The sequence below is a fragment of the Schistocerca gregaria genome, chromosome 6 (genome assembly GCF_023897955.1).
Source record: "Schistocerca gregaria isolate iqSchGreg1 chromosome 6, iqSchGreg1.2, whole genome shotgun sequence".
NCBI classification, from domain to species: domain Eukaryota; kingdom Metazoa; phylum Arthropoda; class Insecta; order Orthoptera; family Acrididae; genus Schistocerca; species Schistocerca gregaria.
In genome coordinates this window covers 1,894,860-1,912,786 of record NC_064925.1, presented here as the reverse complement: position 1 = coordinate 1,912,786, position 17,927 = coordinate 1,894,860, and the positions used below count along the sequence as shown (strand labels likewise).

Genomic DNA, 17,927 nt, shown 5'->3' with positions numbered 1-17,927 from the left:
CTTGAGCCAAGCTTAGATTTTCCATATTTCTTTGATTTGTTGTACAACTAGTTGTGTCTAAGTCCTTCATCACTTTGAGGCCTTTTTCCACTGTTTCTAGCACTTTAACTTTACAGTTAGCATGAACACTTCAGTCATAGCTACATAAATGCCACATGTTCTGCGGTATAAACAAAATATATTTTGATATCTTTCTTCACTAAGCAACACAAATGACACCATTTTTGCATTACCGAGAATATTCTACCACCACCTGGCATGGTTTTGTAACATGACATGCACTTTATAGATATGTAAAACACTCATACAAAAGAGAGAAAAAGAAATCCATGAAGGAACTACCCGAATGAGGCACAAATCATCAGATGTGAAGTGCATGTACAGACAAACGAATGATCATAATTTCACAAATATTTCATGATTTATTCAAGAGAAAGAGCTCCAAATATCGAGCAGGACAGTAATGTGTTGGGTCACCTCTGGGCTTTATGGAAGTAATTATTTGGCTTGGCCTTGATTGATTATCATTGGATGTCCTCCTAAGTGATATAATACTGAATTGTGTCGAAGTGGTGCATTAGATCATCAAAATCCCAGGATAGCTGGATGGCCCTATCCAAAATGCTGCAAATGTTCTCAGTTGGGTAGAGATTCAAAGACCTCGCTGGCCAAGGTAGGGTATGGCAGCCATGAAGACCAACAGTAGAAACTCTAGCCATATGTACCCAGAGTGATTGCCATGAATTGTAACAATACAGGGCATAAAAAACTGCTGATGTACCACTGTGCTGTAAGGATGCCACAGAGGACACCCAAAGGGTTGCTGCTTTGAAGAGAAATGACATTCCAGTTGTCAGGCCGTATGGCAGGTGACAATCGGTTTGGTATCCCACCAATGTCTGGAGCGTCTCCAGACACTTTTTGGCCTGGAATCCCATAGACTGATATAGAACTGTCTGCAGTGGTGAGTTCCACTTTGGACTGAGCCTTGATGATCAGTGAAGACATATCTAGAGACACCTTGGAGAATGATGAGATACCAACACGACTGTGGCCCACCATAAAGGCCGACAACCAGGAGAGACAGTCTGGGGAGTCATTTCTTTTCATAGCAGCATCTCTTTGTCACCTGTGGCTCACTTACAGTTGCTTCTGCTGATCAGGCAGTTCAGTGACCCATGATGGCTGGATTACAGCTCTGGGTTCGGTCTTCTGCTTCAAGTTCTGGTATAATTTTAGTCGCTTCCAGTTACACTGTTATTGAATAAAAGGACTTACAACAGTAACATTTAATGATTCCCAAGAAAGATATCTAGGCTGAAGACCACAAATAACTTACCAGGATTTTATCTCCATGGCAGTCAGGATTTTGCTGTCACTTCTGTACACTATCTCAAGACATAAGCAGGGAGAGGAAGTTTGAAATGGTGATCTTGTGAAAGAGACTGCTCTCCCAGTGTCTGGTTATAGGCTTCATGGCGCACTCTCACCCCTTGAGACTCTGAAAAGAAAAAGGTGAGACTGATTAATATCAACTGGCGTTGCACATCCCAAGTTAAATATTGATTCAGATCATCGTTCTGAGAGATGTACCAGGATACTTGTTTTGAGTCTTGACCAAGGACGTCTTCCTTGATATCATTGTACAAGTAAGCACTGTAGTTTGTTTAACCCACAAGTACTAAAAAAATTCATCTGTCTTGTTGTGTCACGCTATCTTTTAGCAAGACAGGCATAAATCCCATAAGAAGACAGCCACAAGATCATCCTTCAGTGTTTTTTCCTCCACACCTATAGAGTCCCATTACCTGGAGCAAAACACTATCAGAAATGTCCACTGCAGTCTTCCTGCTCCAGTGACTGCTTTTAGTACGAAAAGGTACAAGAGGGTCATTAGTCCATCTATAACATATCTCTAGCCAGCAGGGCTTTTATTTATTTATTTATTTATTTATTTATTTATTTATTATTTGTCCCGTAGATCAAATCAGTACAATGGCTTGTACAACTGATATGGGATAAGTCAATACAAATATACAGTTTACAGGAGTCTAAAACAGTAAACAAGAACACAGAAGAATGATTATTTTACATTACCTACAAAATTATGTTACTTAAAGTTACAGCTTTACAGAGAATTGTTACATGATGTGACAAAATTGACTTAACAACATTCAGCTTTGATACATTATCATGCACTAAGACAATTTTGATTCCAAATATTCCTGGATGGTATAAAAGCAATATTTTATTAAAAGAGACTTCACTGTGTTTGAATTTATTTATTTCTTGGATTTCTTGTATAAAAGTTGGAAGATGATTATATAGTTTTATTCCCATACACTTGACACTGTCACTGTACAGTTTTGTTGAGTGGGTAAGTATTCTTAGAGAGGTTTTTGATCTTGTGTCATAATTGTGGTAATCCATATTTTTGCTAATTTTGTTGATACTTTTTTTGGTAAAGAATAATAATTCTAGTATGCATTGGCATGGGAGGGGCAAAATATTTAGTTTCTTAAATAATGGTTTACAAGTGTCTCTTTGTTTTTTGAACATAATTGTTCTGACTATCTTCTGCAGTTTGAATATCTTGATTGATTCAGAATTTTGGCCCCAGAAGATGATTCCGTAGCTAAGTACAGAGTGAAAGAGTGCATGGTACATTGTGGTTAGGGTACTTGTGTTAGTGACATTCCTTATTGATCTAATCATGAAGCATACTTTACTAAGTTTTGTGCTGGTAACATCAATGTGCCTTTTCCATGTGAGCATTTCAGTAATAGTGACGCCCAAAAATTTTATTTCATTTTCGAGTTTAACATTATTTTTTTCCAGTGATATAGTTGGTAGTAATGGATTTCTGTTTTGGGCCGTGTGGAAGGTTATTCCAATTGTCTTTTTTGCATTTAGCAGCAGCCTGTTACTTTGAAGCCATCGACTTATTTGATCTGTGGTCCTATCTATATGAGATTGGAGAATTTGTTCGGGTGCAGATACGAGTATAGAGGTGTCATCAGCAAACAAAAGGGTTTTTGTGTTTGGTAGGCTGTGAGGAAGGTCATTTATGTAAAGTAAGAACAGCAAGGGGCCCAGGACGGAGCCTTGGGGAACGCCTTGCTTTATGGTATGCATGGAGGAATGTACAGTGCTGGCTGTACCTGAGAGCTTAGTTTCATTGAATTCGACATACTGCTGTCGATCTTCCAGATAGCTTTTAAACCAGTCATAGGCATTTCCTCTTATTCCATAGGAATGCATTTTTTGCAAAAGTATACTATGATTAACCATGTCGAAGGCCTTTGTTAGATCTAGGAAGACACCTATGGCTGGGAGTTTTTTGTCCACAAGCTCCAGTGCATGATCTAGAAATTCTTGTATTGCATCAGTTGTAGCTTTCTTACTTTGGAAGCCGAACTAAGCAGGTGACAGGATATTTTCTTTGTCTAGAAAGGACATGATTCTTGTGGCCATTATATATTCAAATACTTTACTAAAAGTTGAAAGCAGTGCAATGGGTCGATAATTACTGGGATCCTCACTGCTTCCTTTTTTGTGGACAGGTATAATTTTTGCAATTTTGAGCATACCAGGAAATGCACCATTCAGGAATGAGAAGTTTATTATATGGGCTAGGGGTTTACTGATAAAGTTACTGCAATTGTGAAGGAGGAAGCATGGAATTTGATCTTTTCCAGCAGATGAATTTTTTTTAAAATTTTGCTGTGAAGTGTCTTTTCTATTTCAGTTTCAGATGTAGGTCTTAAAAATAGAGTCTCAGAGCGTAAGTTTGGTTCTAGTTGTAAGGGACAGCTATTTTTAAGATGGTTAGCCAGGTTTTCTACTGTTTCTGTAAAGTAGTTATTGAATTCCTCTGCTGTTTCTTTCCCACTGGAGACTAATTTTCCATTTATTTTCAAGCTAATATCACTTTGTAGTTGTTTTCCTCTATTAGTATTCATATTAATAAGTTGCCACATGCTTTTGCTCTTATTTGATGACAATTTGAGGCACTTATCATTCTGTAGCTTTTTGGCTGCATTTACTACGTTCCTTAATATCTTTTTATGTAGAGTAAAGTATGACTTAAATGCTTCACTACTGCCTAGTTTGGATTTGCTAATGTCAAAAAGTTCTCTTTTTCTTTGTGATGATCTAATGATTCCTGGGGTGATCCAGCTGGAGAGTTTCCTATCTTTGTTGATACATTTTGCTTGTAAGGAAAAGTGGCAATTAAAATAATAACAGAAAATATCCAAGAATGCTTCATATTTGCTGTCTACTGTTTGAGCCTCATACATTTTGCCAGTTTTCATTTTGTATATCAAAGAGGAAAGTATGCATGTGTGTTTTATTGAAGTTTCTCCTCTCGTTAAGGACGATACTGAATCCAGCCTGTGATCGCTACACAAAAATGTATATGACGCCTGGGAACCGAGGGAACAACATAGGATGTTTCAGGAGCCCAGTTGAAATACAGTGACCTCTGGAGATTCAAGAAACTCGCTGATAAACTAGTAGTAAGTAAAACGTTTTAACAAGCAGTAATGGTTTGCACCCCCAGTGGATTGACTTTGCTTCTAAGTAATGGTACCATTATGAAGAGAAATGTACTGAAAAGTTAAGACGAAATATTTAATAGAATCAACAGGGAAAGTATGCGTACACATGCGCACATATACAGATTTTTTATTGTCTCTCCTATAGCTCACTACTCACCCGTGAGTGAACTGGAATCAGAGCCATCTGGAGTTGGTTGGTTTGTTTGTTTCTTTAAAAGAGAGGGTAAGGGACCAAACTACGAGGTCATTGGTCCCTTGTTCCTAATAAAACAATGCCGCAAGTGTGAGAACAAAACAGCTGATACTTATAACACAAAACGGAAAGAAAGGAAAAACCACAACAACGAAGGATAGGCAACGAACACTGAAAGGAACAAAAGAGGACAAGAAAACAAGAGAGACGCTAGAAACAGAAGACAGTGAAACAAGAAAGCAGATTACAGTGGCTAGCCGACTACAAGAATAAAAAGGAAAAGTCAGCCACTTTGCAGCACATTAAAACCACTAGAGTGGAGGACACAGAGGGACAAAGGACACGCGCTAAAACTTAGATCGAATGATAAAACCCACAATCACAAATAAAACGTAAAACTAAATCAGCCAATACGACATTGTCAAATAAAATGAGTGGCAACGAGCCCGGTAATCCATGATTTCGTCACTGGGCAATCAAAATGGGAGAGTGAGCCAGAATATGGGCCACTGTCAACCGGGCACCGCACCGACACCGAGGCGACTCTTCATGGTGCAGGAGGTAGCCGTGGGTCGCCGGAGCGTGGCCAATGCAGAGCCATAGTCAAGGCGGATTGAACAAGGGCTCTGTAGAGCTGCACCAGCATAGAGTGGTCTGTACCCCAGTTGGTGTTGCTCAGGCAGCCACTTGCACACATGCAGTTTGTTGTGCATACTGTTACGCCATTCCGTCTCCCAAAGCCGAAAAACCCTGCGCCATAAATCAGAACGCAGGTCAGATTCAGAGATGCCCATCTCCAGAAGCGGTTTCCGCATAGTCAGTCTGGTCAGCCTGTCGGCAAGTTCGTTTCCTGGGATGCCGCCATGTCCTGGGGTCCAGACAAACACCACTGAACGACTGGAGCGTTTCAGGGCATAGATGGACTCCTGGATGGTCGCTACCAAAGGATAATGAGGGTACCACTGGTCGATAGCTTTTAGGCTGCTCAAGGAGTCAGTACACAGATGAAACGATTCCTTGGGGCATGATTGGATATACTGAAATGCACGCAATATGGCCACCAGCTCTGCATTGATACACTGCAGCCGTCGGGCAAGGAATGCTGTTCAATATGGCCTCTGTGGAGAAAGGTGAACCCAACATTACCATCAGTCATCGAGCTGTCGGTGTAAACCACTTCAGAACCCCTGAACACTTCACGAATCGAGAGGAAGTGACAGCAGAGAACCTCAAGGTTAACTGAGTTCTTAGGGACACGCAAAAGGTCCAGGCGGAGCTTCAGCCTACAGCTACACCATGGAGGTGTACGTGAATGGACCTCGAGGAGAGGTGGTAAAGGGAAGGACTCCAGTTCAGACAGAAGCGATCTCACACGAACCGCAATCATTAGCCCTGACCTGGGCCACCTATGCGGGGGGTGAACCACCTCGGTTGGGAAAAGAAGACTACAATTAGGATGTTCAGGAGAGCTACGAATGTGTGCAACGTAACTGGTGAGCAGCTGTGCACGTCTGATCTTCAATGGAGGGATTCCAGTCTCCACCAGTACACTTGTCACCGGACTCATCCTAAAAGCTACTGTCGCAAGTCGAACTCCACAATGGTGCAATGGGCCGAGCAAACGCCATTGAACCACAAATCACATTCCCATAGTCAAGGCGAATTGAACAAGGGCTCTGTAGAGCTGCACCAGCATAGAGTGGTCTGTACCCCAGTTGGTGTTGCTCAGGCAGCCACACTGAAATGTGTGGCGGCCCCAATATTTAAGAGACAGAGGTCGAACTCAGACAGTAAAGTTCCGACATCTCTGCCTCAGGCAGTAGGCATGGTGCCACCCCACAAGGGGTTATGGGAGGTAAAGGCTCTGAAAAGTAGGAAAGGTTTAGGGAGTTGATCGATCAGTGCAGCTAATACATTCAGGGGTACTGTACCATCTGGAGGAAGATATACATTGCAGACAGTTATTTCCTGCATTGGCCTTATTCTGACAGCCACAGCTTCAAGAGGGGTTTGAAGGGGTACAGAGTCACTACAGACTGAGTTTAAGACATAACCGAAAACTCCACCTGACACTCGATTATAGTCGCTATGGTTCTTGCAATATCCCTTTTAGCCGTGGAGGAGAGGGGTCTGCATTGCCGGAACGAGGTTTCCTGGAGGGCAATGCAGATAGCAGGTGTAAAGATTAACAGCTGCCATAGCTCAGCCATGTGGTGGAAAAAACTGCCGCAATTCCACTGGAGGATTACGTAACCGTGAGACTGGGAAGGCATCGAACATTCAATGAGGCAGTTTACGCCTCAGGGTCACCTGCTGCCATCGACTTTTTGCCTGAGCAGTCTATATCCATTGTGTCTGAGGGTCTGGAGAGATCTAGGTCCTCAGCAGGTGCCAGAATCTCCACCGCATCCTCAGATGTAGAGCTTGATGCAGAGTTTTTAGGTAGCGGTGGTGTGGGTGCTACCGCAATTTCCTTGGTCTTATGGGCCTTCTTTATAGATTTCTCTCTCTGCTCCTTGGATTTCACTGGCTGGGAGGACTTTACTGACTCAGTCTCCAGGACTGAGGATGAATGTGAAGCCCAATGACTAGCTGCTTTTGAGCTATTCAGCCACTGGCAGGTGTCTCCTTTCCCACCAGCAGAAACCTGGGAAGGGAGTCACCCAAGGAACTACTCCTGGGGTTGGCGGAGCTGATGGAGCCAGAACTGGTGTAGCAGTGGCATAAGACAATGTCATACGTACAGGATGCAGGTGTTCAAAATTTTCTCTTAGCCTCAGTATAGGTCAGTCGGTCAAGGGGCTTGTACTCCATGATTTTCCTTTGTTTCTGGAGAACCTTGCAGTCTTGTGAGCAGGGCGAATGGTGCTCTCCACAGCTGACATGGATGGGAAGCGGGGCATATGGAGTATTGGGATGTGATGGGCGTCCGCAATCTCGACATGTGATGCTGGAAGTACAGCGGGAAGACATATGGCCGAACTTCCAGCACTTAAAGCGCTGCCCCTGGGGGAGGGACGTAGGGATTTACATCTCGGCGGTAGACCATCACCTTGACCTCCTTGGGCAATGTATCACCCTTGAAGGCCAAGATGAAGGCACTGGTTGCAAACCTGATTATCCCTCTTACCCTGGTGGACATGCTGGACGAAATGAACACCTCGGCGCTCTAAATTGGCGCGCAGCTCATCATCAGACTGCACAATAAGGACTCTGTTAAATATGATACCCTGAACCATATTTAAGCTCTTATGGGGGCGTGATGGTTACAGAAACATCCCCCAGCTTGTCACAAGCGAGTAACGCCCATGACTGGGCAGAGGATGCTGTTTTGATCAAGACTGACCCAGATCTCATTTTGGACAATCCTTCCACCTCCCCAAACTTGTCCTCTAAATGCTCAACAAAAAAACTGAGACTTCATCGTCATGAAAGATTCCCCATCAGCTAACATACAAGGTACTGGGGTGAATAAGATCCGCTGCCATCCTTAGCCTGATGTTCCTCACATTTTGTGGCCATGGAGGGGAATGATTTGGGGTCATACTTCTGTGCGTTGAATCGAGCTCGTGAATAATTAGAGACTGATGGTGATTCAGCATCAGCAAGAGATGATGGACTATGCTTCATCGTGTGTCATCGGCCCTGATGCCACCCACTCTGACCAGGAGTCCTGCCCACGGGCGCCACTCAGCCACAGCAATGGCCACTTGGCAAGATGGCCATTGCCGGGAGACCCAGTGCCCCAGGGGGATGGGCTTTTACCCCTTGGCATACATGGGGAGTTAATGGTGCAGGCATCAGCAGAGCAATCCCTATGTGGTCAGGAGGCTACAACCAACATGTTACATAGCGGCCCCACCACAATGGACTGGCTACCATGCTGGATATCAGGTGCAAATAAATCCAAGGTCATCGTTGACGCCAGAACCGGTAGTGCATGATGGAAAACGCATGCAGGAAGGAGTCTTCGCCCAGGAGATGGAGAATCAGCAGTTCTGCAATGTGATGACGAGAAAGTGGGCTAAAAATCTAAATGCGTGATGGACACGATACACCATGTAAGGCGCCCTTCCCCAACTGGCTCGCTCTTTGGGAAAATTTTGAAGAATGGAGGTCAAACCCTACAGGAGACCATCACAAAGGCCAAAACGTCTTATACTCCTTTAGTCGCTTCTTACGATAAGCAGGAATACCTCAGGCCTATTCTAACCCCTGGAACCTCAAGGAGGCCATCTAGAGTTCTCTTATCGATGGCGACCTGACAAGGACTGTCTCTGGCAGTTTTGCACAGATTAGAAAGTAGAACAGTGTTTGATTAGACTGCAGCACTGCAACTGACATTGGGCTCTAGATGGAAGCTATACGGAGTGCTCTAGAATTCCCTTTACAAACTTCTAGCACTTGTAGAGAGGACTGAGAAAACAACATTGTGAACTAAAACTCATGTCCAGAAAAGTACCGTTTCCATGCTACAGCCATCTGAAAACATGTTTGAAAAGTAGGTATGGAACAGGGTAGTCACGATGGAGTGTACTTACATTGGATCAGCTGATGTCATTTGACGTCTATCCTAACCCTCTGATCTGGTTCGAGCCTCATTCAGCATGCTGGCACATCTGCTCACTTTTCACGTCACGTTCGGGAACAATTAGACCAACGACTCTGACATGGATGGATAGGCCGATGTGATTCAATTTCATGGTCTCCACAACAATTGAATTTTATTCCAACAGACTTTGGTGTCAAATGAAGAGCGTTTTATGAGACTCCTATAGACACAGAAGAACGTCTGGTGGCACGAGTTGTGGTCACAGCAAGGTGTTATGGAGCGTGCGTACCACATCATTATTCATAGGTGCTGCTGTGGCATGAATACTGGCTTGGATTTGGGGAATTCTTGTGAATCTCATGCACCTATGGCTGGAAGGAAGTAGTTAAGAGACCGATTGGCCCACCAGGTGGCAGGTGCGGGCGATGTTGATATTTTGCAAACGATTCTGTGAGGCAGATTTATGACACTGTCCGCATGCTAGAAGGCACGATCTTGTAGGCACTCTATACTAGTGTGAAGTAATCAGACCAGCACACGGCACTGATGTGCTGTGGAAGATCTCATACATTGTAGTTACAACAGCGCCTGGTGACCTGTGGTTCGAGGAAAGCTGGAGGCTCAAAGCAGGCAGTCATATGCTATATCGTTGTGTCTAGAAATCGAGAGAACAAGGATTGTTGCGGGCCAACCACAATGACCTTTTGGTAACGGATATTGGTGGCCAACCGGCCCTGAAGCTACATCCAACCTCCGCTGCACAAACACGTCATGCTGTGGTGGGGAGCTATACCGGCATGAGGAGTGAGAGGGCTTCTAGCCTCTGCTCTCTTCTGGCTGGTATCGTCCAGCAGATTGCAAGCTGCCCTCCGCAGGGGTGGGGCCGGGGAGCAAACTCGTGGCCTCTTGGGTGCAAAGTTGTCTGCTGGCACTGAACGAGCTGCCCTGAGCAGACGGTCCGATGCTTCCCTTCGGCGCTCTACATGAGGTCCAGAAGCCAGACTTGAGGGAGCAGTGAGCAGTGTTCTGGACCACGAGCACAGTTAATACGCGCTGCAGCCACTTGGCAGTGGTGCGAGTGGGATCGCTACATCCGCGAGACTGGGCAACCAGACACTGACACTGCACGTTCAAGCATTTGTGTTGACACTCACCCACGCATACTGCGCGGCGCCATTGCCAAGTTCAGTGCTTGCCCGGCCTGTGTAGCTCCGATGCAATATCAGCAATGTCACACTTACCTGTGTTTCTCTGCAAGGTTAGTTGTGTGTCATCCCTCTCTCCCAAACCATACTTGTTGGTCATTCTGACATATTACAACTCCTGAGCTCAGGGGATAACAAAAATTTGGTGTCAGGAAATGGTTGTTTTACTTTCCAAGATGATACGTTGCTTCGGTAAGTGTCCAACACCATGTTTTCGTGAGAGAGAGTTGGTTTTGGTAAATGGTGAGTGAGGCAGTGGCACTCGGTATAGGTACCAGCTCAGCGCAATGTGGTGGAGTGTGTCTTAAGTTTTATTTGTGTTATTTTTTATGGTTGCTCTTGCTGTCAGAGTTATTTGCGTGAATTAGAATACACAATGTTTAGTTACCTTTGTGAAGCCACAGGAACCTGTGGACTTATCTATGTTTAGAGGTAATAATGGATCGGATAATTTGATGCCAGTAGATTAGATTCAGGTTTCATTCCATTGACCCAAAAATTGAGATGATGCTTGTGGGTGTGGAAAATGTCAAAAACTATAACATAAAAGCATAAAACACTTGAATATAATACTTACTACCCTGATCATTTGTCAGGAGATTGTCGAAATAGGTGAATACAATGTGGTAACTGGAAGAGCTAATATTTACAGAATTAACAAGCTGTCAGAATGAAATATTGTTATGCACTATTAATAAATTTAACATACACAAAATACATAATCTTGGCTGTTGTGTGCTATCAAAACTGAAATATAACAGACATTTTTACTTAAGCTGGTGTAACAGTCCCTGGTGAGATATTCATCTATAGAGTAGGAGGAGTTGTCTACCCAATAGTCTTTCAAAACTCTCTTTAAATTGTGCTTTATCTGAAGCCAAGTTTAATGGTTGCTGGAAATTTATTGAAAATGTGTGTTCCTGAATATTGGACCCCTTTTTGGACCAACTGAGCCTACATTATATAAACTTTTCACTTTTTGCGGAACTTTTCACTTCGACTACTTACTAGAAAATCAAATGGATAGCGTACAACAACACAAACTTTACTTTATTGAAATAATCACGTAACTTACAACATATCACAACATAAATAAAACCTAGTCCAAAATTCGCCTGTGGAATGTTTTCTTTTCTCAAAAATTACGCACAGAATGTGAAACCTTCAATTGATAGCTTACAACATGTATTAATTAGTTAATTATGATATAATATTGCCTTAATTAATTGTTATTACTCAATAAACACTTATCTTACGAGAGCTGTGAATGTGCACGACTCGTCAACCGAAGATGGTCTTTTGGTTCCCTTTTTCAATTTGTCTGGACACGAGTTGCCGTAAGCCAGAACTGTAGTAATTGTTTGTTCTGTATGTAGGCATATTCGTCATCTGTCTAGTAGCTGTACTGAGTGTAGATGGGCGGTGATTCGCCGAAGGAATCAATTTTTGTCTACTTATTTGTGTAAAGTTGAATGGTAGTTTGTGTTTTGTCTTGTTTGAAAAAATCAGCTGCATTAAGCTGGAAGTAGAGGACGCAAAATGGTGGAAACATGTGCTACTGGCGCATATGCAGTTCCTGCTTCAGCTCGGCAAGTGGCAGCGTTAACAGAGCAGTTTGAGAGAATGATGGAGAGAAGTTTGGAACTCAATCGTTAGTTAGAGGCTCATAAGTATAGTCACGATCAGTCGCAATCAGAGTCTCGAGAAAGTAAGTCTGGATTGAGTGTGCCTTCTGCTCTGTATGACATAGCAGTTATCACACTGGTTAACGCCTTCCGGGCAAGGCAGGGGAGGACATGACAGTTTTCGTTAAGGATGTCAGGGACGCTGCGGAATCACAATGGTGGTTGGATGAAGTAACCCTGTATGTTGCTAATATGTGTTTGGCGGGGGGCGCTTATGTTGTCTACCACGAGACATATGTTCCAGGAGTGGACCGCGGGATTGTGCCAGCAGTACCAAAAGCAGAACACTGTGCGTTTTTTTTTTTTTTTTTTTTTTGGGGAGAAATGAAGTACGTAGTCTATGCAGTGCAACAAGTCTACGAAAGCGTTCTTGGATGGAATCCGTAAACTAAATGCAACGACATATGTGCTGACACAGAATGAGGAAGCTAATAGAGTACTGTAACACGAGGCATAAAATAGAGCGGTGATTTCTTTTTTTTTTCTTTTTTTTAATGCAAAACTTTTCGAGGTGGTGGATATGGCCTCGAAGCAGATAGTGTACCACTATATGTTTGCTTGTGAAGTCAAGGGATACAGATGGGGTCAGGAGGGGTATGTAAAGAAGCAGTGTAGGCATCCAGATTGCCATGCGTGTGGTATAGTGGGTCATCGGGCATATGAGTGTAGAGGTAGGAAGGGTGGAAAGCACCGACAAGGGAACCAGGAAATAGGATCGCTTCAATCGTTCAAAGGCAGTCCCAATATATTGTAACACAGCACAAGTTACTGCACAGACAGAATGTAGCTTCGGGGGCTGAGTGAGGTCAGGAAACAAATTTTTTGGTGGACACGGGTGCGAATCAGTTATCAGTTTTGACATCGCTGGAAAGAGGAGACAGATCACCAAGGTATAGGTTGCATGAGGTTGGCGATAATAGGGTGGAATCATTAAGTATGGCAGTAGTAGAGTTTTCAGTCGGGAAAACTAAGTTCAACGGACGCGTGGAGGTGTTGCCATGCATAGACGTAAGTTATTCAGTGATTCTCGGTCTAGACTTTCTCGACAAACATCACATTAAGATTGATCTTTTGCTACGCACAGTGGAACTCTGTGGGACTTTTAACTTCGGAGGAAACAGTTGCAACTGAGACAATGGCGCGAGGTTCGCCCAAGACGGGGGTGAGACAAACTAAATTGCTTACATTGTCAGTAAAGACCAGTCAGCAAGAATAAAATACAAGCAGCTACAGGCATGGACATGTTTGCTTGGGCGCACAACAGCACGGTCTTTAGCACACGCGCGAAAACAGATTGACACGAGTGTCAGTAAAATACGCAAAGCAGGAAGATAAAACAGCATGTAAAACGCAGGTAACAAAAGTTGGAAAACTATCTGCATACCCGCACAGAACCACGAATGAAGTATTACGTCAGTAGTAAAATATTAACGACATAGGATGAAATTGGTATAAGGAGCTAAAACAATATGGCACATGGAGGTAATTGGCTGACCACAAGAATAAAAAAAAAAGAGAAGCCAGTCACTCTACAACACAGTAAAACCTCCAGCCTAAGAGTTTAGGCCAGAGTCGAGAAATATAACAAAACTTTAAAACCTTAGTCGCACACGCCTCATCATCAACTAAAACAGAGGGCAGATCCCCACCAAAATCTACTCCTGCCCTCACATCACGATATCAAATGCATTCCGTTAAAAAGTGGCGAACAGAGATGTGCACACCGCAAGCATCACAAACGTGGGATCCTCTTGTAGTAATAAAAAGCTATGCGTGAGAGGGCAGTGCCCAATTCTAAGACGTGTGAGGGACACTTCATCCCGCCTGGGCAACTGGCAGGTGGAACACCAAGGCCAGGTTGTTGACTTCACCAGCTGCAGCTTATTGGCCATCACCGCTAGCCAGTCCTCATCCCACAACTGCATGCACTTTCTGACCATCGTGTGAAACCCAGCTCGCGCTATTCGTCCACGAGACTCAGGGGGCCATAGACACAGGTTCCCAGGTAAATGCCGTGTTTCTTGACTTCCGCAAGGCGTTCAATACAGTTCACCACAGTCGTTTAATGAACAAAGTAAGAGCATATGGACTATCAGGCCAATTGTGGGATTGGATTGAAGAGTTCCTAGATAACAGAACGCAGCATGTCATTCTCAATGCAGAGAAGTTTTCCGAAGTACGAGTGATTTCAGGTGTGCCGCAGGGGAGTGTCGTAGGACCGTTGCTATTTACAATATACATAAATGATCTTGTGGATTACATCGGAAGTTCACTGAGGCTTTTTGCAGATGATGCTGTAGTATATCGAGAGGTTGTAACAATGGAAAATTCTACTGAAATGTAGGAGGATCTGCAACGAATTGACGCATGGTGCAAGGAATGACAATTGAATCTCAATGTAGACAAGTGTAATATGGTGCGAATACATAGAAAGAAAGATCCTTTATCATTTAGATACAATGTAGCAGGTCAGCAACTGGAAGCAATTAATTCCATAAATTATCTGCGAGTATGCATTAAGAGTGATTGAAAATGGAATGATCATATAAAGTTGATCGTCGGTAAAGCAGATGCCAGACATATTCATTGGAAGAATCCTAAGGAAATGCAATCCGAAAACAAAGGAAGTAGGTTGCAGTACACTTGTTCGCCCACTAATTGAATATTGCTCACCAGTGTGGGATCCGTACAAGATAGGGTTGATAGAAGAGAGAGAGAGAAGATCCAACGGAGAACAGCGCGCTTCGTTACAGGATCATTTAGTAATCTGGAAAGCGTTACGGAGATGATAGGTAAACTCCAGTGAAAGACTCTGCAGGAGAGATGCTCAATAGCTCGGTACGGGCTTTTGTTGAAGTTTCGAGAACATACCTTCACCGAGGAATCAAGCAGTATATCTCGCGAAGAGACCAGGAGGATAAAATCAGAGAGATTAGAGCCCACACAGAGGCATATCGACAATCTGTCTTTCCAGGAACAATATGAGACTAGAATAGATGGGGGAACCGATAGAAGTACTCAAAGTACCCTGCGCCACACACCGTCAGGTGGCTTGCGGAGTATGGATGTAGATGTAGATATAGTGCGGAAACGACAGCCTGCAAGGGAATAGGACACTGTGCCACATCCTGTCCTCTGCAGGCCTCATTGGCAGCCCGATCAGCCTGTTCATGTCCCTGTATCCCTACATGACCTGGCGCCCAGCAGAATGACACCTGCTAAACCTGCCGTTGGAACAAGTACAGTTTGTCAAATATCAGCTGGACCAACTCCTCAGCCGGGCACAGGTTCTGTAAAGACTGTAAGGCACTGAGGGAATCGGAGCAAATGACAAACCGTTTGCCCCGAATACGACACATCCGCTCCAGTGCCTTCAGAATCGCGTGGAACTGCGCTCAGAAAACGTCAGGAAGGCGAATCCTTGTGACACGACCGGCCACACCCATCTCTAGAAGGCAAACCTGTGAACGAATCCCTTAGGGCCTCATTGCCTGCTGCCAGTTACGAAAAAGGTAGGCACGTCGGCATGGTATTGACATAAGTAGCCATCGCCTGACGTGAAGTGGCGGTTCACCAGCCTCTGCACAGAGGCTCGGTATGGGCCTTGTTCTGAATGCCCCAGTGGCCAACCGAATCCCTTCGTGGTGCTCCACGTCCAACATCTTTAAACAACAGGGTCTCGCAGACCCATACACTGTGCACCCATAATCGAGGCGAGATCGCACAAATGCCCTATAATACCGGAGCAGACAAGTCCTGTGTGCTCCCCATGTACTATGGCTAAGACATTTTAAAATACTTAAAGCATTAAGTGACCATTTTTCAGGTCCTTAAGATATGGTAACCACGTACGCTTAGTGTCAAATATGACGTCCAGAAACCTCACCGTGTATTTTAAAAGTAAGGACAGTGTCCCTCATCCTCAACTCAGGAAAGTTTAAAATGGAACGAGAAAGAATGGTGAAAAACTTAAAACCACTATTCTGTGCTCATTCATCCAAATGTCGAAGAGTTAGTTGCAGCTGACGTGTTGACGTGTTGTCGTTGCGAGGCTTGAAGAAGAGCAAAACACAGAAGTCATCTACAAACACTTGACAGGACTTTTTATTATAGACGTAATGCTGTTAATAGCTATGGCAAAGAGAGTCACACTTAAAAAGCTACCTTGAGGGACACCGTTCTCCTATTCAAATCGATCATACAGGACGTCACTGAATCGGTATCTAAAATATCATGCCGATAGAAAGGTCTGAATAAAAATGGGAAGACAACCACGAAAACCTCATTCGTGAAGCTGCTCCAGGATAAGACTCCTCCAAGTAGTATTGTAGGCCTTCGTGATGTCAAAAAATATACTTAGAAGGTGATGTCAGCGTAGGAAAGCCTGTTGTATAGCCGCCTCCAGGAGGGTAAGGTTATCAGAGGTGGAGTTATACCTCCTGAGCCCACACTGAAACCGACTAAGGGGTTGCCTGGATTCTAAGATTTAGACAAGGCGGCGGTTGACCATCCGGCCCAAGGTCTTCCCCACGCAGTTAGTGAGTGCAGCACTACGGTAACTAATTGGGCATGTACGGTCTTTCCCAGGTTTTAAAAGATGAATTAAAATTGCCTCACGCCACAACTCGGGAAACTGACCTCCGCCCAAACGACAGTAAAAAGTGCGAGGAGGATACCTTTGTTTCGCCTTGTGAGATGCCGCAGCATACTGTAATGGATCCTGTCGTGACCAGGGGATATGTCACGAGCTGCAGACAATGCAGAATCCTGCTCCCACATGGAAAATGGCCAGTTGTAATCTTCATCAGAGGTGGGCCGGAAGTCCAAACTACACCTCTTAGCAACTGCTCTATGGCGCTGGAAACCTGGATGGTGACTGGCTGTTGCAGTAACTCTGACAAAATACGCCGTCATAGTATGGGCAATGTCTCATGCATTGGTTTGGAGAGTGCTGTTTCCCATTACAGCAGCCACTGGATACTTACCACCTCTCCCATAAATTCTCCTGATGGTCTTCCGAATGACAGAACTTTTGGTGGTAAGATTAATGGTGTTTACGAACTATTGCCACGACCTTTTCTTGTTCTCTTGAATAATTCAGACACACTTTGCTCTCGCCACCCGAAAGGCTGCAAGATTCTGTGCAGTTGGCCGACACTTGAACCTATGTAGAGCTGGGCGCGTGGCCCTGATTGCAGAGCAGCATTCAGCACTCCACCAACGGACAGCTTGCCTCTTCTGTTGCCGCGTGGGTTATGGAATGGAGCAAAAAGGCGTGGTGCATCGTGATCCACCCATGCCTCGACATTCGCATGTCGTTCAAACTGGGTAACATTTTATAGTGTTCAATCGGCTCTACAGGGTACCCATTGCAATGGTTTCCTTCCAGGTGACACGCCATCTGGCAAGTGACTCCAGATCGGGAAGTGGTCACTTCTAAGCAAGACGTCGACCACTTCCCATTGAGCAAAGCGGGAGATTAATGGCAGAGAATTACCCAGTTTCTGTTCAGAAGTGAGTGGTTGTAAGACGTCGTGGTCTTCTGACCTTCATTGCTTACACATTCCGCCCTCACAATCATATTCCGCACATCAAGACGCTTCATTCGAACCCAAACTCGATAAGATAAAGTCAATGTTGTATGAATTCATGTAAACGATATGCAAATAACAAATAAATCGCAAAGGCGCATCGAGATTGAAATACTCAAGGCTGGCGTACACACACACA

At 44.2% G+C, this 17,927-nt stretch overlaps 1 protein-coding gene across 2 annotated transcripts in view; it reads right to left on the bottom strand.

Annotated features, from left to right (window-relative positions):
* LOC126279038 (uncharacterized) overlaps positions 1-17,927 on the bottom strand; it is a 265,038-nt gene that overhangs the window by 144,342 nt on the left and 102,769 nt on the right. For both annotated transcript variants that reach the window (XM_049979441.1, XM_049979442.1), the window contains exon 2: positions 1,340-1,501. In XM_049979441.1, coding sequence (XP_049835398.1) covers positions 1,340-1,356 — 17 coding nt within the window. In that variant the 5' untranslated portion in view covers positions 1,357-1,501. The remainder of the gene's footprint in view (positions 1-1,339; positions 1,502-17,927) is intronic.